This window comes from Aquila chrysaetos, chromosome 8 (assembly GCF_900496995.4).
Source record: "Aquila chrysaetos chrysaetos chromosome 8, bAquChr1.4, whole genome shotgun sequence".
NCBI lineage: Eukaryota > Metazoa > Chordata > Aves > Accipitriformes > Accipitridae > Aquila > Aquila chrysaetos.
In genome coordinates, this window is record NC_044011.1 from 15,043,006 (window position 1) to 15,067,475 (window position 24,470).

At 38.3% G+C, this 24,470-nt stretch overlaps 1 protein-coding gene across 19 annotated transcripts in view; it reads right to left on the reverse strand.

The window, feature by feature from the left end:
- SYNE1 (spectrin repeat containing nuclear envelope protein 1) overlaps window positions 1-24,470 on the reverse strand; it is a 320,180-nt gene that overhangs the window by 51,976 nt on the left and 243,734 nt on the right. For all 19 annotated transcript variants that reach the window (XM_030022683.2, XM_030022698.1, XM_030022689.2 and 16 more), the window contains 15 exons: window positions 22,688-22,888; window positions 21,854-22,027; window positions 21,276-21,407; window positions 18,276-18,472; window positions 17,168-17,300; window positions 16,587-16,769; window positions 15,179-15,328; window positions 13,984-14,160; window positions 11,266-11,421; window positions 7,457-7,612; window positions 6,544-6,714; window positions 4,921-5,054; window positions 3,289-3,493; window positions 1,888-2,070; window positions 739-885 (listed from right to left, as the gene is read on the reverse strand). In XM_030022683.2, coding sequence (XP_029878543.1) covers window positions 739-885; window positions 1,888-2,070; window positions 3,289-3,493; window positions 4,921-5,054; window positions 6,544-6,714; window positions 7,457-7,612; window positions 11,266-11,421; window positions 13,984-14,160; window positions 15,179-15,328; window positions 16,587-16,769; window positions 17,168-17,300; window positions 18,276-18,472; window positions 21,276-21,407; window positions 21,854-22,027; window positions 22,688-22,888 — 2,499 coding nt within the window. The remainder of the gene's footprint in view (window positions 1-738; window positions 886-1,887; window positions 2,071-3,288; window positions 3,494-4,920; window positions 5,055-6,543; window positions 6,715-7,456; window positions 7,613-11,265; window positions 11,422-13,983; window positions 14,161-15,178; window positions 15,329-16,586; window positions 16,770-17,167; window positions 17,301-18,275; window positions 18,473-21,275; window positions 21,408-21,853; window positions 22,028-22,687; window positions 22,889-24,470) is intronic.

The window sequence follows — 24,470 nt, forward strand, 5'->3', positions numbered from 1 at the left end:
TTGTCAGAAAAGTGAGCCTTTTTCCTTGTTTCTTAGCCTGAATGTTAGGCTGGCACATTCCCATTGAACTTATTCAACTTTTTATTTTTAGTTTTTTGTTTTGCAGTACAGAAATATCCAATTCACTACGTTAGGAAAATGTCCTGGTTTTTAGCATGCCCAAAGTGGAATTATGTGTATAACTAATCCTGATAGAAAAATAATTGAAGATTAAAATGACAAAACCAGCCCAGATGGCAAAGTTCATCAACTTCCTGTCAGGACCTCTGAAAGAAGGGGGGAAAAAAAAGCCCTCGCAAAAAGAAAGAGTGAAAGAGCTCAAATGGAGATCACACAGTACACAGTATGAATGTTTCTTCAGTATATGAGGATACCCAAAATGAATAGATAACTTCATCCCTAGACTAAATACCACTGAGACACAAATTGCATAAATTCAAAAAAAGTCGAGAGGAAACAAGATGAAGGAAATCTCCAAAAACTGCTAAAATTTCCATTCTCATTTTGATTTGATTTCTAAACAGTTTGGCTTTCCTTCTCTTCTTTATTCAGGGGCAAAGTAACACGGACAATCACGCCTTGACAGCCATTAAAACTCTAAATTCTCACTCTTACACTTTGTATGAGTGACAGTTCTTTAATTCGTACAGAATGCATGTATGATATTTGTGCATACCCTGTATTACAAATAACAAGGCCAACAGAAAAAATTCAACACTTTCTGGGTTTATTAGTCACCTTGAGTTCCTCCATTCTACTCCGTATTGCTGAGAGATCAGATAAGTGACTGGGATCCTGTCCCTTCAATATTTCTTCTGCTTCTGTTATCCAGGCCTCAAGGACTTGCAGGCTCTTGGCAAAGGTTTGATAGTCCAGCACTCCAGCCTTGAATAGAAACCCACAGTTTAAGAACTTTGGCCTGTAGCATCCATATTGATGTTACACTCCTGGTTATTCTCATTAGAGATCTGCAAACAGCCGTACAGGCTAGGAGCAATTGTAACTGCTGCTTTGCTCACAGACTGTGAAATTATTGGGGTTTTTTTTTAGGTTAGAACAGAGGATTTTTGATCATAGCAAAAAGGCAACACTTCAACAAAATGCAGAAATATCTCCTTGCCTTGAAATAGATAACCTTATCTACCTTTCTTTTATGAAACTAACTCCTCTGTTTAATTTATTGTCAGCAGAGAGAACCACTAGTTGCTATTATTGCAATTTTAAATTAAAAACTCCTCTTACGTTTTGTCTCCTCAGAGCACAGTGATGTTATAAGCACATTCTAGACAATGCTGGATTTCTTGGGTAAATCCTCTTGCCACCCAAACAGAACCCACTAACTTTGTTGCTTTCTCACCCATATACTTTCCTATGGAACACATTCTGCCACTTCTTTGTTGCTCTTTAGTTCCTGGTTACACAAGCAATTAGCATCATCTACTGAAGAGGGTTTGACACAAATGGTAGGTGTCAGTCTGGTCGCTAACATTAATAGGAACTGTAAAAATCAATTCTACACAATTATTCAGAACCTCTCATTTGTTTTACTGCTAAAGAACTAGCTGGGAAGAGAGGTTGTCTTCTGGGGAGCAGTAGCTCTGGATCCAGCTGTTAGCACTATTGCTGTCTGAAGAAAGCATGGTGCCCTTGGCATTCCAGATAGACACTTTCCTCCGTGAGGTCTGCTATCCTTTCCCCAGAATTTGGACCTTCTTATGCTGGACTTGAGTGTATTTTCTACTCTCAGCTTTGGCTTGCAGGGAAGTCTAGGAAATGCTGACGAACAGGTAACACCACCCTCTTTTCCCAGGCAGTTTTAGCTAATTTATGTGTTTTCAGGTACCACAGGATGATCAGATTCAAGGACTGAAAACACTCTCTACACACCTGAAGTACAGCCTGTTGCTTGCGGAGAGCCTGTTCCAGGGTTGACAGATTCTGGTTCAGAGAAAGGTGATCAGACTGTATGGCGGCTGCTGCTGAAGCCTCCACCTGGCTTTTTAGCTCTTCTCCCAGTTCTTGAAGAACAACCAGTGACTCCTGTGCTGTCTTCAAATCTGTGAGTACATCCTGTGGCAACAAATTGAATAAAGATACGAATAGTTAACCTGACACTCTACTGATGTCATCCTCCCCTGATTTAAAGGAGGAATGAAATGACCGAACTCCACCACTGTATAAAAACTTTACATTTACTACTGTATTTCAATGCCAAAGTGTCCACTCACACTGTATGAAAAGGAAGTGATGAGCAGAATAAAAAAAATGTGTCAAAGTACCTGTGCACAGAGGAACAGAAAAGAAGTGACTGCTCAGCTACCTCTGAGCAAGCCTGAGTTAATGATGAGGCAATACTTGTTGAAACAAACGTTTTGAATCTACTGACATGCTGGTCCTAAGCAGTGGCAGCCCTCACTGTGGGTTGATTCAGGTCTGACGAGACCTCCCTTTTTTTCCTGCTATGAATTACCGGGAGGGATGAAAAAATAACTTTTGTAAATGGCCTAACATAATGGTTAAAGAATGGGACATCAGGAAATGAAGAAATTATTTGAACTGAACAATTTGAATTGCCAATCCAGATGACTATGGCAGCAAATGCTCAAAAAGCTCATTAATGTATTAATTTTTCTCCTTGCAATTGTTTTGCTCACACTAAGACAACTAACTTTTTATGTCAATGACACTTAATGTTAACTTAAGCTCCAAAGAAGCAAAATGTAACCACAGATAGGAGATAAACTATCCTGCTGCCTTGAGATACACTCTTGAAAAAGGAAGAATCTCGAAGTTTCAGAGTGAATGGTGTCCTTCCATAATGAAGGATAAAGACATCCCCAGAACATACACGGTCTCTTTTCATTCAGAATTGAACAGCCTTGACTGGTGGGAATACAGTCAAAGGATCCTGCGTTCCTTTCTATTCTAAGGAACTCAATAGATTTGGTAGAGATATTTTCCCAAGCAAGAATCCCTTCCATAAGCAGGGACTTAATAATGAATCAAATTATATAAATTATCCACCTTCTCCAGGGAGATGACTTCAGATACAAGCTTCCGAAACAACGCCACAAGTAACGGAGGGATCACAGGAACAGTATGAGAAACTCATGAGATTTGGGTAGCAGACATAAAGCTGTCTCTCCTGTGCCTGAGATGCATCACTAAAAAGAAATGTGTTTGTATGCAAGTTTCCAATAGACCAAGTATAGAGTTTAGTAATGGAGAGCCTCTTGCGATTTTTAGCCCACAGAGCCGTGAAAAACTGCGAAGCTTAACTGAACATACATTGCAGTCCTGAATCCAAGTAGTAACTTCATCATCAGCAATGTCTTTGCCGGTGGCAGTCTTCAGGAGTTCATTGGCTTGGTCTTCCCGCTGACGGACAGTGGAAGAGCATTGCTGGTAACAGTCCTTGTACCTCTGCCACAGCTGAAGGAGGCCCTTACTGGCACGCAGCCGCTCTGCAATCTCCTGCAGAAGGTTGTTCCACCTGGTGAAGAGATTGGAGGAATGATCAAAGCCTTGGAGTCCACAAGAACTATCCCTGCCCTTCTTCCTCTCTGCCATTTCCCATGGCCTTTTGGCCTTTAAGAAATTTGGTAATAAGATCCAGACATTTGGGGAAAAAAACAAGGAATCCAAGATATATGCTGACAGGCTGTTCTGACCTGTCACAGCAGGTCTGATCTGTGATACATCCTGGATGCTGTATATTAATGCTTGAGGTCAGAGCTGGAGTGCACCTTGTGAAGTGAACCTCCTGCTATTTCCACTAAGCACACTTTGGTTCACTGCACAGAGCATCCACGACTGATGATGAACTACCAGTATGAGATTCCTGCAAGGTCCTAAGAGGTCCAAACCAGATGTAACCAAGAAACTATTTCTTCTGCTGTAATTTCCTCCCAAACCCTGACAGAATATTTAAAGTCATAAAGCTCTGCATAACTCCCTTCTAAAAAACTCCCAGACCTATTAAAACTCTTTATATTTTTATTATCCAAATAAATATCTAATTTATTAGATATTTAGAAAAATATAGAAAGATATAGAAAAATCTAAATACCTTTGAATTCTCAGCTCTAATGGCAACCAGAAATATGTACTTTCTCAAATGTGCTGGTATTTATCAAATTGCCTCATTATTTCTGTACTAAAGGAAATCACAATATTTTTCAATTATTATTATATTATAAAAATGGTGAAGTGAAAATTCTGTCAGTCATCATTGAAAATGTTAAATCCTACAGTATCTTTTTTGAAATGGGGCGAATAATCCCTTCTTCCACTTCTAGATTCTAGGACAGGATGGACCACAGATTAAAAGAAATTTGGCATGATTGTGTTTTCAAAAAAACGTCCAACTTCCACCAAACTAGTTTTTGCTTTTGTATCCTGCCTTTCTGTAGCTTCTCTGAGTAAACCCTTACACTAGTTCTGGCCTGGATTCAAAGCTGGGGAAGCTGTTTGCCAAGCTACTGGTGAAGGCTTAGACCTTCTTGCCTATCATTCCCTTCCTACAACTAGAAATAGCAACCTAAAATCTGGGGAACCTGGTGCATGCATAGCAAACAAAATTTTCAGACAGGATTCTCGCATTTTAAGTGCAGTATTATCTTCCAGCATGGTATTTATGAATCTTGGTTGGCAGCCATGCATGGAGCGAAACTACTGACAGTAATGTCCAAATACTTTGCTGGAGAAAATGATGTTTCATTTATCATTAGTAGTAAATGAGACAGTTCTGCTCCAGCCCTCGGCAAAATTAATAACCCTGCCCACCCTCACAAGCCCCCCAACCCTCCAAAACCATAAAATAATAAATCATAACAAAAATAGAAACGATGGACAACTGGGTCAATGGATAAATGCAAATTTACCACTGAGAGTAAAGTTCAATACACAGATGTTTTCTACCTCATATTCACTTCTTTCAAAGTGTTGGTAAGTGTTTCAGTCACTGGTGGGTGACATTCTTTCAACAATTGATTGGTCACAGAACCAAATTTCTGTAAGCTATTTTCTTGCTTTTCCAATTCATCTTGTAGGCTCTAAGACAAAATAATAATAATAAAAAGATACATGAGGTATTACAATCATATGATGTAGAAACATTTTGAAATAGTGTGTATCAATTACATCATGTACGTTATGAACGCAAAACTTGATTTCACATGTTTCATCTAAACAGAAGTGTGTTTAATATAAAGACTGTTGTTAGATTCATTTGATTCAATATCGTAGTGTAGGAAAAAGTAAGTTTTAACCTAATATGTTCACAAAATGTAAAAATCTTGTAAAAGAAATTATTCTATTCAATTATTATATTCTTATTCAATTATTCTTGCACAGGAGGAGTAAGTGCATGGAACTGCTTCATAAATAAAAAGTTAACTCATGGAAGAAAATAAATTAAATAACATTTTCCTGTTTAGAATGAGATGAAAAAAGTAACAGCATAAAAAAAACCTTTATTCTGAAAATAAGGTTCTTGCTCTTTCATTTATCAGTCTGAAGTACCGCTGGCACAGAAAATGCTCCTGTTTTTTTAAACCTTAAATATTTGTATGCGTATTGTTACAGTTTGAACAGGCCAGCAAATCTCAACCCGATTAAATAGTATAGTCGAAATCTTAATAAGCAAAAAAGTCATTTTCTGTACTTACTGGTTTACTGATGATTCCTCTCTGACACATAAAAAGTGAAAACCTAGAAAAGTGGCTGTTAAGTGTATTGATGGATGCTCTTTAAATCTTGGTTTGAAAAGTGCTGTTCATGCTTAGGGAATTTGGCTTCATATATGTCTGGACTTCAAATCACACAAAATATTTAAACAATAATGTAAACTTAAATTTGCTGGCAAATACCAACAACACAAGTTCTTGTTACTTTAAGCATCTGGAAATGTTTGCATAATTATTTTTTATTCCAAAGACAACAACTTTGTTTGAAATAAAAGGTTATTCTATGTAATAGAACAATAATTTTAATAATTTTAATTTAAGTATTTAAATTAATTTATTTCAATTAATATTAATTTATAATTTATAATTCTAGACAGGAGTCTCATATTTTACGCTTTTCTTACAGTGGAAATTCACTTGAACATGTGAGTGTCTTAGCTTTTGGAACATTATTTTCTTTATCTTCAATCTACTGCAACCACAGGGTTGGGGGCGGGGGGGCATTTAAAATGTGATCTCAACATGCACCAGTAGCTCAGAAGCATGATGAAGCAGAGTGAGAAACTTTAGTTTTAATGGTCAGTAGCATGATTTAAAAACTTTTAATGATGTGACAGTACAGCTCAAAATTTAAAGAGAAAACAACTAACACCATTTTATTTTTCTGCTAAATGAAAAATGCAATGGCTATTTGATAAAGTGTTCTTTTAATGTCATGTGATTTTACTGTGCCAGTATGTCTGTACTTCCATTTGTTATGAACCAAAACGTATAGTTATCTGCACCCATGCAATGAGAACAAAATTAATCCTTGAATCCATCCTTAGTATGTCAAGAGGCATGGTATTCTTTTCACCTGAAGGTTATCAACTTGGACTTTCACAGCTTCCAAAGAACCAGTAAGAAGATAAAACCGGGACAAAGAATATCTGGCTTCTGTCAGGTAACTATTCAGTTCTTCATAAGTCACTTTGTAAATGCTCCACTGATCAAGAACAGATTGCAGCAGCATCTTCAGTTGGCTAACCTAGGAGGAGGGAGGCAGAAAAAAAAAAAAAAAAGGTAAATGAAAAGCATTCAAGATATTTCAGTTTTCTTTAAATTATTTCCTTCCTTTTGATCTCAGATATTACTTGTTCTACATGCCTAATCTCACACCTGTTGGAGAACAAAGATTTTGCACAACCATCAGCTGGGCTTACACTGGGTATAGCATAAACTTCTGCTTGATTTTATGAAGCTATGATGGCAGGGACTGAGAACATATCAAGTCCATTCTAGTTTGGTCCAAAGCAGGATCAAGAGAAATTGCTTAAGACTATGAAACACATGTCCCTAAGGCAGGCAAATCACCCTATGAAAGTCAGCAGAGAGGCTAGCACTAACACACTGCATTCCTCCTGAGAAGGTGGACTGATGTTGATCAAGCTTTGGATGATGACAATTAATGTTGGTCTCTTACTTATTCTGCGAGACCTGTGTGCTTGAAAATGTTCCTTACAGATCATTTGGTACCTTTCCACTAAATATCAAGAAGCATCTAAAAAGCTTCAATTACAAGAATTAAAAGCATCCTTGAAATAGGAAATAATACACCCATTTTATGTGGAGTGTACACACAAACTTGGGGATGGATGGAAACTGGGACATAATTCAGAATCTCTTCCCCTACAATACAGAAGAAATCCACCAGCTGCAAACTGCTAATTCTCCCTCTCCTCTGTTCCCTATTCCTGGAACTATAATTTGCCCCTTGATGGTTCTTTTACCATGTGATCCAAATTGGCCCAGGAATGGTTAATTTCTTGCAGCGTATTCATAACAGCAGAAGAGACTTCTTCCTTCTTGTTCTGTATCAAAGAAAGACCACTCTGTTCTACATTTTCTACTTCTTTTTCCTTTGTTCTTATTGCTTCTTCTAATTCCTGAAAAGAAAAAGAAGATACCTGAGTCTGTTTGTTTGTTTAATTGGCTAGATAATGCCTTGAGATAGAAAAAATGCCCATAAGCTCCTTAGTTTAAAAAATGGGAGTCACACTTGCATACTCTGACTTTGTATTCTCAAGAGAATCATAACTTATCAGCAATTTTATATAATATTTTATGTTCCCTTTAAAGCATAGTTGTTTGTCTTTAATTTAACTAGAAGCATGTCCTCTAGATTAAACTTCTGTGTAATCTTCTGCTCTCATGTAAGAGTCCAAAACTCATTAAAAATAGGACACCAGTTTGAATACATGGGAAAATTTTTGTGTGTATTAGTTTGTCCTAGAACACTGACAGGGCTTTTTAATTAGTCCAAAGCTGGCTCAAGCTTCTGGAAAAAACTGAATTTTGCCACCCAAGGAAAAGGACAAAATGACTTCCTAGGGAAAGATGTCAATTTGCCATGCCTCCCCACATGAAGTGGAGTCTTTATTCCTTTGCCAGGTCCCAGCAAAGCCCCTCGCCTGAGGACAGTGAGCCTTCCCCTTTTCTAGATGACAAGTTCATTGGAGTCCAGCCAATGACAGCAAGCAACAGACTGCAGGAATTTTCCTTATTGCCTCCTCAAGGTTGCATGCCATTGGGAAGCATTAATGAGCTCAATAGCATTTTGCTCTGCTCAGCGTTCCCACACACTAACCCAAGAAAATGGGAAGAAAATAAACGGTTGGCGTGAAAACAAGTGAAGACGACAGGGCTGAGTACATGAGCACTGAGGCCATGACAACTTGTTAGTGGCTTGTTTTGCTGCTTCAGGCAAGTGCTGACTGTGTTGTTGACTTAAGATGACCCTAGATTGGCCGTGGAAATGCTGATTCAAAGTTTGCCAGTTTTATCACATTTTATCAACAAGTGAAGTGCGGAAGCTCTGGTATGTAACATTCGCTAGTCACAAAGCCTGTGATCTCCCTCATGCCTCAATAGCATGAGAATGAAGTTACAAAATGAAGGAGAGAGGACAAGAAGACTTGGTGAGCAATTGTGAGTCGTATAGCATGCTCCCATAAGCTCATTCGTAGCAAGGAAACTACCTATATCATTTCATGGCACTGTGCTGGGAGATCCAAGGGTCTCCTGCAATGTTCTGACTCATATGGAAGCTGTGGAGCTTCAGCTAGTGCAAACATTGAGTCTGAGCAGAGGAGGGAAGTATGGCTTCTAGCCTTCAGGCCAGCACAAATTTACCTGTCTGGAGATAAAGTAGTCAGCATGATATGGAAAGCAGACAGAGAGGTGAGAGCAATCTTGTGATGCCCCTACATTAATTAGTACATCTTGCGGTCTCAGGTTATATTTTAATTTTCTGCAACCATTTCCTTACTGAGCGGGATGGATCATCAGGGAAAGAAAACAACACACCAAAACTCCGGGCAAACTGAAAAGCCATGTCTTTCAATAAATTACTCTGCCTATAAATCCAAAAAAACCCCACAACACCAAGTGAACCATTGCCGTAACAGAATTTACATTTTAGGTAGTGGGGAGAGTATATAGAACAAAATTGTGCCCAGTCTTCGAAACGCTTTCTATTAACAGAATTTGTTGCTGCACACATACAACACACTTCTGTCTATATACATATATATGAGAGCATTTTTCCTGTACTGTTTATTCTTAGTTTTTTCTTCTCTATTATTTTACATTTCTTCAAACTTGTAGGCATGACCTTGTTCCAGACTACAGTCTTGGAATAATACATCTTTTTTTTTTACCAGCTGACAACAAAGCAAATACTTCTAAGTTGTACCTAGTAAATCTGACTTTTCAAAAAGTGGATTTTAACACTAAAAAAGGCATTTAAGTTTGTACAAGGTTGCTCCAAAATTCAGAATGTAAAATGGGCAAAAGTTTCAAACACCAAGAATAGCAAATATTTCTGGTTCTCTGTGAAAAGGCGTTTCTTATTCATCATTTTAAACTCATAACTGAATTAAAGACACATTACTGTTCCTGATCTGTGATGGGAAAAAATGGTTGCCTTCACTGATTAATATGACGCTAGGCAGCAACTAACATTGGTTAATAAGTAAACTGCAGCTTTTGTACTAGTTGAACTGGATACCTGGGAGTGTCTGATACAGTTATTTCTTAAACAATTTGTTTCTCTGCTGATCAAAGTCTTGTCATTCATAACTGACTCCCCAAGTGTATTTGCTAACTTCCCTGACCAAAAGGAACCATAAAGCTGATAAATCAGGTTCAGCTTTGAACTCCAGCCAAGCACAGCATGCTGATTATATCAGGCTATGCTAAATTACCCTTGCTTTAGTCGTATGGGTTTATTGTGCTGAAACCATAAAGATACCTGAATTGAAACTAAGCACTGCAACCAGTTTGAAAACTTAGGTCAAGAATTTCAGAAAAAAAACCTGACTTCTATCATATCTAGCCTAACCGACTATTTGCCTTTACAGAAACAAAGATGGGTTTAATACACTGAATATAGATTAAATTCTCTTATGCATTTCATTTGAATAGATTTCCAGCTGTTCTGTTTGTGAAGACTTAAAAGCTAGATCATATTCATCCCATTCATTAAATGCATGCAGGAAAGACAGCCACACCAAGATAAACACACTTCCTTACTCCGTTTTAAGGGGATGAGAACACCAAGATTTTGGGCATACAGTTGTCTTGACAGGGTTTAATTACACATTTGATCTGGTGTGAAATTTATTATTTGGTGTCTGGTAGAACAAAATATTTTTGAGCAAAAATTATCTAATGCTTGATACCATGTAGAGGCCTTGTTTATAAATTCAGAAATATTTGTTTTGCCTATACACCTATAAGCTTGAAGTCTAGCCTGACAGGTCCAGAAGCAAGCTTCTAACTATTTAAATACGTGCTATTCTGAGTAAGATACTCAGAGTCAGCTATGATACCCTATTCACTGCTGTGTAGTTCTTCTATGAATTTCACACACAAAACTGAGGTGGTTCTGAATGTATGTGCACTATGTATAGATGCGCTTTGCCTCATCCTGTCTTTGCCCATCGTAATCATGATTCTCCTTCAATCTTCTGAAAGCGAAAGGGAATCCAGCACTATTTACTTCTCTGGATAGTTCAATATTTGAAAAAAATTGATTCCTAACACATATTGAATAAAAGCATAAAACCTTCCTGGATTCTAGCATTTTTCTTTGAATAGTCATGTGGAAAAAGAATGAAAAAAAAAAAAAGGCAAGGGGCACGGAGGAAAGGTGTTGGTAAGGCAGAAAAACCAAGTTTCCAAATAGTCAAGCATGGTGTTCATGACATCAGGTTCCATAAGACTGGCTAAAGATGAATGGGAACATATTCCTTTGATGGCCTTCTAGTTCAGTACGCCTGGCATGCTTGGAAATGCCCATGCTTTAATACACAATGCAAAAAGAACAAGGACTTTGGTTGCTTTTAAATATCTTTGGGACATTATTGTTCCTTCCTCCTTTCTTATTGCTTGCACTTTAGGAAAGAAATCTCTACCTCACTGAATGAAAGAGGTGTTCTGTCACTGAATTTACTGATATGAAGATTTCATATGGCTTTATCAAGTGTTGTTTCTAACTGTTGGAAAGACAATATTGTTATTTATAAGGGGCCATTACCTGACAGTCTTTCAAAGCATTCTGTACTGAAGCCTGGTCTCCGATTTTCTGTTGTTGTTTCAGCTTCTTCTCTTGGGTTTCAAACCAAGATTTTAGGCACTGCACGTTATTTTCATATTCCGTCCAGGATTCCTGCAGACTTTCCAACAGCTGGATCTGCAAATAAATATGAGTATATATCTTCTCATACAATTACCTTTATTGTTGGGTCAATTAAATAAATCAGTGAAGACCAATGCTGATCAGTGCCTTCTCAGAATTTAATTCTTTCAGAATTTAAAAACAGTATATGCATTCAATTTTAAATATATCTGCTATTTGTAAAAAAGATCATAATAAAAAACATGCTTTATCCAGAAATAATTATATAGCTATAACATATTAAAATATTATGACACACTGAAAGAAGCTAACACTATACCAGAACATTTTTATAAAGTGGAATTCTTTTCAGAGATCAAGGACCTCAGGTTTTCCCAAATAAAACTAAGCATGCAAACATACATTTTATATTCCTTGCATATAACTGCAGGAAAGCAGATGAGGGTTTGTATTACCTCCTTTGTCAACTGACTGCTTTAAAGTTACTTAGATTTTTCTGATTGTTCTAGGCATTATTCAAAGGCAAATAAGATAGCACTTCTATTCTTAACAAAAAAAAAAAGAAAAAAAAAAAAGAAAAGAAATAACAAAGCAGAATTTGAAAGCAGCAGCATTGCCATAAAAAGCATTCACATTACTTAAGACAAACTCCACTCTAGGGAATGAGCCATCTTACTTTTAGTTAGAACTGGGGAAGGATGTGATGGTCAACAGCAGCCTTGGCCACAGTGACAATGAGAGAGTTGTGAGTGAAGTAAGGAAAGCAAGTAGCAGACTAAAGATCCTTAGAATAACAGACTTTGGTTTGTTCAGGTCCCATGGGAAGTTGTACTGAAGAACAAAGGAGTCCAGGAAGCTGGTTGATCTTCAAGGACAAATCCTCTAGTCACGAAAGCGACAAGTCCACAGCAAGTGGATTACAAAGAATGGGCCTACAAGCATGGTCTGGCCATGCAGCGCTGATGTTAGAAAAGCAAAATCTTGGCTGGAACTAACTAGTGAGGGACAGAAGCCCTTCTTGTTACTCTTCACAAGTACATCAGCAACTAATGGGAAACCACAGAATAGTCTGAGGTACACAGTGTCTTCTTTGCTCTGGTCTTACTGACAAGGTCTCCTCTCATGCCTCCCAGGTCTTCATGCCAATTAACAAATTTTGTCATACAGAGGTACTAGTCATGGTAGAGGAGGAAAGAGTTAGGGGCTACTTAAGTAAACTGGACATACAAAAGTCCATGGAACCAAACAGGATGTATCTGAAGGTGTCAATGCCATTTCAAGGTTGCCATCTACCACCTTTAAAAGGTCGTGATGGTTGGAGGAAGTTGCTGGTGACTGGCTTACCACAAATCCTGCCAGAAGCCATTTCCACACGCATAAAGAACAACAAGGAACAAGCATGGTCTTACCAAGGGCAATTTGTGCCTGGCCTAACTGATTGTTTCTGCTATGATGATATGACTGTCCCTGTGGACAAGTGAAGAGTAGTAGATACTGTTTACCTTGGCTTTTTCAAGACTTTTGATATGGTATCCCGTAGGGTAGCAAAACTGAGGAGACATGGGCTGGATGGGAGGTCTACAGATGAATGAACTGACCAGAGTCATCAGGCTTAAAGGTTAGTGGTAAATATTTCAACGTCTATCTGACAGTTATTTACAAGATGCATGTTCAGAGTCAGGCCTGGGGTTGATATTTCATACTGTCACTAATAAATTGAATGACATGATAGACTGTGCTTTCAGCAGATTCATAGATTACACTGATTTGGGAGAAGTAGTTGATACGCTGGTGAGTAGGGCTGCCATTCAGAGAAACCTCAACAAGATGAAGGAATAGGTTCATCAATCCTCGTGAAATTCAGCAGAGACAAATATACAGTCCTGCACCTGGGACAAAACAACCTCGTGCAACAACAGAGGCTGGTAGCAGGCTGGATAGAAGAAAAGGACCTAGGGGCTATGGTGGGCAATAACTTGAACATAATAAATCAGCAGTGTGCATTTGTGCTGATGAAGGCCAACCGCAGCCTGGGTTAGATTATTGAGAGTGCACCCAGTAGGTCAAGAGAAGCAGTTCTTTCCTTCTCTTGACACTTGTGACCCATTTTGGGCCCTCCAGTGCAAGGGAGAGATTGACTGAATGGGCATTAAGGTCGTTAGGGGGCTGGAGCACATGACATGCCAGGAGAGGCTGGCTTCATTCAGCCTGGGGAAAGAAGGCGCAGGAAGCATCTCACTGTGCTGTCCACTCCTTATGGGGAGGTATGGGGAAGATGGAGGCAGACTATTCTTGGAGATGTGCGGTAAAAGGAGAAGAGATAACGGTCATAGGTTGCAACAAGGGAAATTCTGATTGGGAGCAAGGCAAAAACTTGTCCCCCACAAAAGTGGTTAAGCACAGGAACGAGCTGTCCAGAGAAGTTGTGGAATCTGTCCTTGGAGATTTTCAAACTCAGCTAAGCAAGTCCCTGTGCAATCTGATCTAACTGTAAAGTTAGCTCTGTCTGAGCAGGAGGTTGGACTAGATGACCTGCAGAGGCTTCCAACCATTATAATCTTATAGTTCTATGTATTTTGAAAGTTTGCTACAGAGCAGTTAGGTTTTTTTCTTTACCTTTTCTGTTATCAGGCCTTGCAGGATCTGCCAACGTCTGTTCATTGCTCCGAGTTGTTCAGCAAAATCAGTTTTGTCGCTACGTTTACTTTCAACATCCTGGCTGCTAATTTGTAGCACTGATTGGTTCACAAAGTCTACTGTCAATTGTTTGCAATTTAAATCTATCTTGAAACCCTAGTAGAAAAGAACGGAATAAAAAACCCCAAACATAAGTACCATAATTTCTCACCTTCCTCCAAAGGAGAGGAAAAATGTTCACAAATTACAGCTTTACCACAATTTAGCTAAAAGGGTTTTTAGCAACTGGCCAGCAATTAAAAATATTGTTAATTTTTCCTAAATATTGAGAAATAAAGCAGCAACACACTGCCTTTGGAATAAATAATCTGCCGCCCCCCCGCAAAAAAAACAAACCCAAAAAACAAAAAACCCAACATCTGTAAACGTATTGATATTGGTCTCAAGGATCAGATTTAAGAAAAACTGGCTATATATTATTTTTTTCACTTTATTTAGTCTCACAATTTTTAATACAAAACCAGATAAGATGGAAAATATTCTTATACACAAAGAAGAATAATAGCCAAGAAGTAAAATGATTTTTCAGGAGGCTAGTGAAACAAATCTGACATTGAGAAGAAAGTCACTGTGTGTAGATCTATTACAAGAGTGATACTGATATAGTTAAAGAAGTGAAATTGTTATATCTATACTCCTTAATAGTTATCTCAATATATAGCATCTCACCTTTTTGCTTCAGATACCAATCAAAATTATCTTGGATCTGTAAACCACTGGCCACCTTCCATTCAAGAACAGGAAACACTTTGAGGAGAAGGTGATACTATGCAAAGTATTCATAAAACAACTTATATAATTTGCAAAGTGCTTTGTGGTTTTGGGTAAAAGACAGATCTAATAAGGTTTAATCATGCATATTGGTTTGGATTTACCTGGAAATTACGGTAAGCATATTAAAAATTATATTCCTGCCATAAACAAACAGCAGAGTAAAAGTAATTTGGGCTTCTTTTCCACAGTATCAAATATTAACCAATTATAACTTGTGTACAATTCTAACCACTCCATAACGTAAGGGTTTTTTTTCCTTAAATCACTTATACTTTACATATGTATATATATTGAATGGGGGTAATTCAAAAGGGAAATAAGTAACATTTCCACTCAGTACCTTGTACTTCTGGACGTAATCCTGAATGACTTTCTGCCCTACTACATTTCTTATGTTCTCTTCATCCTGCTGAATGACATTTTCCATCAGGGAAATCCAGCTCATAACTTCAGTGATAGCATGGCGAGAGGGAATTTTGTCCATCTGGAGCTGTAGAGATAACAGACTTAAAATGCATGTTGTGAAGAAAATGGACAAGAATTCCTTGCTTTGCATTACCATAGTACATTTCCTTTACCTGCTCTTATTATCATGTTATTCTACATTCATAACATATCACTGAAGTTTATAAAAAAAAAAAAGAAAGGTTTTAACAGGCGACACATTGTATAACTGCATGCATCCTTATAAGAAAATATTATATTAAAGGCTTTTTATTTCCACTCTTATTTGTACAAAGAAACTGGACAAACACAAAGATTCCATTTCTGACTTCCTAAAGGTTCTGCATTCTCATTCCAAAATTCTGTATTGGGCTTATGTAGAAGATCAACTGTAACCTACGCTTTTCCTGTCCTTGTAAATGGCTAATGAATAGACCCATGGAAAATAATTTTATACTACTCTTCTTGTGTGGTGATTTCTAAATGGGCTGATTTTGAGTAGCACCTGTTTTTTTCTTAAAAGACTCACTTTCAACATTTGATACAGTAGCGCTTGCTTACATTTAGTTACTCAGAAACGTTTTCTATGACATTTTTAGATAGACATATATATTCTGCATTACAAGACAATTCAGAGAACTACTGAATGACATTTTTTTTTTAATATAATAGACTCAGTTAACATGTGTTACCCTTCCTCTCTCCCCCTAAATCGCAATGATATTACTAACTCTGAGAGCATTCCAAGTTATAAACTGAAGTGATGGCTTACACTGATAACATGCTAGCAGCTAAATACTAAACCAACTTTTAGACCAGTATAATTCTTTAACTTCAGTATTATAGCATTAAACTCCCCCCTCAAAACTACACAACCAAAACCCTCCTGCTCCTACACACACTAGCAGGAACCTTGCACAATGTTTTTAGATTTATCTTGTCTTGCAACAGACTTGAACCCAGTCTATTCAATTTGAACAAAACCACCATCCAAACCTGGCAGGGCACAGGGATGTGAACTTCCTTTTTCCAAAAGACATACCAACATGTTGAAAAAACCCTCATCTGTTTGGTTAAAATTTAAGAAATGTAACTGTGAAAGTCTGAAATTAACATCAATTGGTGTTAGACAGTATGGGTACAGGATTTGGACATAAGTGTAAGCTTTCCCACATTAAAACAGGAGTAACTTTGTTCCTATCTTGCCTCACATGGATAAATTGAGCAGCTATCTCTCAAAGGCAGTGCCAACCATACGGTCTGAATTTTCTGGAATATGAGAGGCCATCACTGGCCTTCCTTACCTGGTGCAATTTCTCTTGTACTGCTGGGATTTGTGTGAGCAGCTCTGTCCACTGACTGTCAATGTGGGACAACCCTGCACGCAGTGCTGCTGTATCCACCTTCTTCAGCCTGAGGAGCTGGTTCCCAGTACTCAGGACAGAAGATTTCTGTGATGATTTAGCATCCACTTCTTTTGAAAACTCCTGTAAGCAGAACCATTTTTGTGGAAATAATCAACTATTTGTTTGTTGTACTTAAAGCTTTACCTCAGAAAACTAAGAGTATCCTCCCTTCCCTTTAAAAATGTGTACTTTAGTGTTTACCAGCTACACTTCAGACCAATTGAGAACAAAAATTGTTTACTGTCATAAAACCATTTTCTGTTTTCAGAATCATCAAGCTTTACAATCATTGCATATAGCAAAGGAGTACTTAATGTGCATACGTATCAGGTTTTTGAAGGACAGCTCACCTACGGAAGTGGATTTTTTTTTTGCATAGTCACTACTTCAACGATGAGAAAAAGTATAACCATATGATTGCTTGACTATTTATTTGTAATTGGAGAGAAAAAGGTGTCCTAGGTCCATGAATGACTTACCAAAAAGGAGTTCAGGTGGTCTCGGACTGTTTCCAGTTCCTGAGGAACTGTCAAAGACTGCTGGCTCCAAAACTCAAGTCGCTCCTTTGCAGATTGCAACCAATGTGTCAATTCATTTGATTCACTCTGATACCTGTAAAGATGTTTAAAGAAAACTAAAACAGTCATCGCTGCTTCTCACCTCCAACTGAGCAGTCTCTCCCCCAATTTTAAAAAAACATGATTTAATTTTAAAGACTGGCATGGTATGAGGAAGCTATTATTTTAGCCATTACACCCATAATTCCTAACAGTGCCTTTGTTTTGCCTCTTAAGAAAAACTAAGTTTAGTGAAGGACTAGTAACTGGGTTACAAATCTGTTTGGGCAAGCTGTAACAGCACCCCACCCCCCACACATAAACAGATTTTTGCTTTCCATTAGCAGGCTCAATCTTCCAAAAAGCTTTACCACAAGGTCTCTCAGAGCAGAAATTTAATTTTTTTTTTTCAGAAACTATGTCCATATCATTTCATATGCCAAGCAAGTAACGAGATGTCAGAATAAGAGTGTCTCCACATAACCTTTATACATACAAACCCTTTATGTATCTCTCTTGAAAGGCTAGTGAGCCAACAAACGAGGGATACTATGAATAATAGACAAAACTTGTATAGCACTTAGAGAATTCATTTCAAAAGTAGCATATAAACATATAGTAAAGGCAGCTAAAAGCTTCCTTCCATATATGCAATAGCACAGACCCACAAGAACCCAGCAGTGGTAATGCCCCTACAAAAACATGCTGAAGCTACTCATGCTACCTAGCAAAGCACACACCCTTTCTCATCAACCTGTATGCACATGGAGCTTCTAAATTAGTCATCTAAATAAGATATCTTCTGACTTCCTCCCACCAGCTGTTATCTGGTACATGTTTTATTGCAAATGAGAGAGTATGATAGCACTTCTATGGAAAAGAAGTAGGATATTGTAGAGTAGTCAAACCATCGTATGCATCTCAAAGTACTTTCTTTTAAATGTCGAATCTAATAGTTCTGAGTTCAGAATGACTTTGACCTGAACAGTGCAGGTGAAGAAGTTTATACTGTCCATTACATCAGCATTACCTTGTCCAGTGCTTCAGTATTGTCTCCAGCCTGTGAAGCTCCTTGGTAACCTTGCTGGTGTTACTTAACCAGTGTTCTCCTAGTTGGTTCAGTTGACTTTCAAGATCTGAACAGCTAACAGAGAAAAGGAGCCTTTTCCCATCATCTAGCACTTGGTATAATTTAGGTTGGTATTCAGTGAGGTTAGATCTCAGATGCTGTAATGACAGAGGAGATGGTTAGATAGCTCTGCAGGTCTCTGGTACCACACTTTCTCAACATTTAGTTTTCTTTTATTCTATTTTGTAGCATATCCAATGTCACCACGGCACATCACATTTTTTGCCCTCTGCTCCAGGTCTAGAACTCCCTGAGAACCATCATAGAGGTAACCTGCTCAAAATCTGAACATGCTGTCACAGAACCCCTCACTTCAATATGTCTATTGATACCTCCTTATGATGAACTCCTCCTTGGTGTAGATATTTTACACTTGAAAAGAATATTTTCAAAAGAATCTTCATGGAGCAACACCATTTCTGAGAGAAATTGATTAAAATGTCAGAACTTAGTCTACCATCTGCTGAAAACTTTACTTCAATGAAAGTTAAAGGTGTCCAATACCTATTTATTAACAGTGGCCACTCTTCAGCCCTTTCAATGCCTACCTTCAGCTCTCTGGTCATCCAACTCTTCTTTTACTGATCTACCCTCCTGCTATCCATGGCTACAAAAGAGATGATCACCCCACCTATCCAAATCCCTGAACACAGAAACCAATTGTTATGGCACAAGAAAGCAAAAAAGGTACTGAAAAGGAAAGGCTGTTGATACTCTTACTCTGAATCCAACCTGGAGCAGAGACAGATTTCATTTAAATGGTGACTTATGGATGGGTAAAGAATTTGTATATGTGGGCAAATCTACCTGCCAAATTCCACTATCGTTACACAAATAGTACGGATTTTAAAAAAATATGTATCTTTGACTAAGCTTGAGCACAAAATGTACATGCATTCCCATTTTTCAGTTCTGCTGAAACTAAAGTGTGCAAAACTACCAGTCTCATGGTGAGTACATAAAATTTCTATCACTCTTCTTATTTTCTCTTTCACATAAATAGAGCTCTAATAACAGAATATTATATGTGTGTGTGTCTATGTAGATACTTACGTACAACATATATACACAAATAAATATAACTCCTACAGAGTAGCATAAAAAATTCTAAGACAGTCATAAATTAATTATGATGGATTTTTAATCTAAATGTGGCCACAGGGAGAGAAAAAACAAAGTATTAAAAGTTATGCCACAGCAGAGTCTGAGAATCTGGATTTGAATCACCTAATTTATGTAACTGACAAGAGAAACAAAAGAGGAAAACTAATCTAGGGTCAGGACCAAAACAATCAATGCCTAGCATTAAACAAAACCAAAATAAAACCCACGCACAATAGATTGCTTAAGTTCTCCTCATACCATTGCAAAAGCAGAAAGCTGTCTGGTAAAAGAACAATATACATAAAAAATTCAGAGTAGACAAGAAGTCAACTTGCAAGAAAAATTTGGCAGACATTTTTCTGTAAAACCAAACAAGAAAACAAAAAAACCCCAACCAAAGTGTCTGGTGTATAATGAGACAAAACACTAGACCAGAAGTCTCATTTTGAGAACAGACTGAAAAAACAGGATGTGGTAGAAAACCTATATTTAAACTACTAGTTCTTGTTGCATTTGAGAAGGAAGGCAACTTGGGGAACCACTGGTTGTTCAGCCCCACCTTGCTCTCTGGAAAGATCATGGAGCACATCCTCTTGGAATCCATTTTCAAAGGACCAAAAGGTTATCAGGAATATTCAGCTTGGATTCACTAACTTGACAACATTTTATGACAAAATTACTGTCTCTGTTGATAAGACTGAATTCAGCATTGCCTTTGATACTCTCTCCCACAGGACCCTCCTCTGGAAGTGGAGAGAATGGGGACTGGATAAATGGACTGTTACATGGGTTGAAAACTAGCTGCATTACCAGTCTCAAACACTAGTGATCAAAGGCTTGATGTCTGGCTGGCAGACTGTAATGGGCAGAGTACTCCAGAGACTGTTGATATTTGAGCCCAAACATCTTTAACATCTTCATAATGGCATGGATGATGACAGAGAGCAGTCCCTCAGTAAATTTGTGGATGACACTAACATATGGAGAGTGGTTGAGACAAAAAAATGGCAGACCTAGTCCAGAGACACTTTGATAAACTTGAGGTTGGAGGCAGCAGAAACCTCAGGAGGCTCAACAAGAAGTGCAAATTCTGTGCCTTGGGCAGACTAACCCCATTTTCTCAGTACAGGCTAGGAAGGGAATGGCTAGTGTATTTAACCTGGCATCTTCCATAACCAAGACATCATGAATAAGGCAAGCCACAGCACTGGCCTACATTAGGACTGTGAACAACCGACTTCAGTTATTTTATAATCTTCATCTACATAGTGCTGATGAGGCCACATCTTGTGTATCTGATTCTGCTCTGTCCCCACCTCCCACCAAGTTCAAGAAGAAGGTAGTAGTCAGGGCTGGTGTAGAGCTATTAAGATGTTTAGGGACCTAGAGCACATGGCCTTTAAAAAGAGGCTGAGGGAGGTTTGCTTGGTTTAGATTCATAAACAGGAGGATAAGGGCCAGTCTAACAATGGGCTACACTATTTGGACTAGAATCAAAAAGATGACAGAGGTAAATGCTCCTCAGTAGTGCCACACAATATAAAAAAGACAATGGTGACAAGCTGAAAGTTGAAGATTTAGATTGGGCGTTATAGAAAACCTTTTCAGTAGGAGGTGGTGCAGCACTGCAACTGGTCCCCAGCTCGCCTGTGGGATCTCCATCTTCTGAGGTTTCCAAAGTCATTGCTGATGCAGCCCATGGCAACTGTCCTGCTTCAAGTGGGAGGCTGGACTAGATGACCTTCAGAGGTTCCTTTCATCCAACTTTTGCATAAAGAATGCCTAAAAAGCACCAACCTGAAAAAGTGTAATCCGGTCTGTAAGCCTGTCCTCCGTCTCTTCCACCAAACCAACAGTGGGGATGCTACCTTCAACGGACTCCAGCTGTCTGCTAAGTTCTTGGTAATCTTCATCCAGATGCATCCAGGTCTGCAAACACAAATTATCCATGTATATGGTGAATATTGAATCTGCATGTCTAGAAGTTTTATTACTTGCTTTCTCGATCTGAAATCCTATAGCTGCATAGTTGTGATTGTATAGAAATAACAGTACAAATGTCCAGTGAACCTATAATAAGACACCATCTCTGTGTCAAGCACAACTTTTAGTTAGAACACATGGATAAAGCTGTCATGTTCTCCTTGTCAGCTAAAGCTAAGTAGCTCTTCTAAATTTAGAGGAACACAGCTTGTGTCACCTAAAGGTCACAACAGCTAAATAGCAAAGATTACACATAGTCTATCAGTGTCTTGTGTGTATGACAAAAGGGACTGATGTCCATCAATTCTATCCAATCACAGGAAATCAACATTATAGAATAACCTGGTGGTTGATCACAATGGCAGTACAGAAAAGGCCACAGAAATTCTCACCTCTAGAATGTATTCCAGCTCCACACCTCGTTTATGAGCCAGCTTTAATACAGCTGAAGCTTGTGTCATTAGCTCTGAATGTGACCGAGTTTCCTTCAAGAGAGCAAAGCTACTCATCTTTCTAAAGAGTGTTTCTGTCAGGATCATGTGAGACTCCAACCCCTGAAAATATTCCTGAGAAATTTGGGTGTGAGGGAGAGGGTAAAGAGACAATAGAAAAGAGAAAGTGCAATTGTTACTCAATTCATTACCACTAAACCAACATTTTAAGACAACAGCAGTACAATCAAGTATCTGTAGACATAGAATCAGGTAAACTTTTCACTCCAACACACAATTTAAAAAGGACAACAGCCTTTTAAAGAAAGAAAGAGGTCATCCTTTCCCTGCAAATTGCATCCCAACTCTCATTCCATAAACAAAAATAGCTTAAATCAGATATACACCACCAAAAATTCTGCCTAATAAAAAAATGTGGAAAATTCTTCTTATAGTTTGTAGGTGCTATTAGCAAACACAAATTTCTCTTGGGAAAAATGGAGTGGTGGATGAAATTGCTATGTAGCATGACAGGACAAGAACAGGAACTTTTATTAGAACAAGGAAGAAGATGCAATTTGCCCCGGGGTCACCTTCAACAGAGCATTTGAAAATCATTCAGCCAGAACAGTTCATTGATTCCAATTTAAAATACAGTAAGTTTTAATATATCCTGATTTAATACTGGCCCACCATTCTGAAAAGCTCCTGAACCTTTAAGAACAGAAGGTTAGCAATTTGCTGTGTACAAGCTTACAGTCATGATTAGTCCAGAAATATGTCACAGTTTCTTACCTTATGTTTGTCAAGTAGCAATCGAACCTCTTCCTTAGAAGCAACAATCATTTTCTGGCCATCAGACATCTTTTCTTGGCCTGTTTCTACCAGGTCAGCCAGGTCCTGCAAAGCCCGTTCATACTGCCTCTTAAGAGCCAGATTCTGATTCAGGTCACTCCGTCTGGATCCAATGATCATCATGAGCTCATCATACTTATCCTTGGGGGCAAAGAGCAGCAATGATGATCCTTATTTCACACCTTACACGTCTTCCTAGAAGCAACCTTACTGTCCCTGTATTCTTCTGTGAATACTAGCAGAATAACATCTATTCCCTGCTCAAAAAGACTATGCAGATATACTGTCTTCATTGATAAATTAACAAGTCACGATTTAAAGAGAGAAAAAATTAAGCAAGACCTGCAACTCTTTCAAGTGCATACATTTGGCAACAAAGTTAGCAGAGTCCCAAAGGCTTGCTTTAAGTAGCAAAGGAGTAGGGTGATTGGGCTTAAGTCATCCAAAACCAGATTACTGTGTGGCTACTGCACACTGCAGATGCTGTTTACATTTGGCTTCTTATATGGCAGAGGGTTGGATGGACTCCATCATGGCTACAGACTATAGGCATCTCAAAGCCAGATGTTTCCCTCTCCAGTCCCAGTAGCTTACTGGTAGCAAGCAAGATACATACAACCTGTAAAAACCAAACCAGGCCTAGAATAGCAGTATACTTTATATAGAACAGTAAAGTCCAGAAAAAGTGCAGTGTGTACTTCACAGTGTGCCCATACGGCCAAATGACAAAGTGAACCAAAAGGAAAAATCTCATCCATTTCCATGTGTTATTACTCATCTTGCATACCTCAACCATGAAAATGAGGAAAAACCCACAGATGCTTTTCTTCACCTGAACAGGACTACCTTCTTGTTTTGGTTTTGAGAATTGTATTCTCAGAACATATGTCTGACTGTGAGGATAAGCCCATACTTTTGATCAAGACAAGACATCCAGAAACTAATAAACCAAACTATCTCTGTGAGCATCCAGTGTAACAGCAAAGTACCTACCCTCAGACTGCAGCTGGCTGTCCTAGCTTTAAAGAGAAAACTGTGAGAAATGCAACTGTCAAAAAAGCAAAAGGAAGGCTTTTCTAAAAACTGAAATCAAGGGCGGGGGAGGATATCTATACACATAATCTGACAGAAAAAAAAAAAAAAAAAGCGGGAGGCTCTAAGACCAAAAGGATAAAGAACTGGGCAAAAGACACATTTGCACAAACTTTTGTCATTCATTTTAAATCGAGATCACTGTTTTGTTGGCTTAATAAATTTATGGTCCAGTTTCATCTGTTTTCTTTGCTTCCAATTTATTACTATGTCATTATAAAGGGTAAAATTCAGTGATAAACCTTCTCCTTGATCCTTCCTCAAGCATTGCCCTGCCTCAGCACCAAACTGCTCACAGAGGAGTTTCAACAGCCTTATAGAAGTTCTGGATCAGTTACCCACATGTATCTACTTCAGAGAGCCTTAAGATAAAAGTCCTGCTACTTAGGTGTGTTCAAAACCAAATCTAACTGAAAGCATGCAGGAACATGACAGCTGTTCTAGTAAAAGCAGAACATTTCCAGTTTCAGGTCACACTTAGCTATCTATCTCCTTTCATCCCCCTCGGTGTTTTTTAATGACAGATGTGAGAACTAAACCCCAGATCATGAGACACTGGTGAGAACAGGGATCAACCTTCAGCAGACATTTACGTTTACATGCTTAACTTTATCTGTTTGAACAGGGAGTC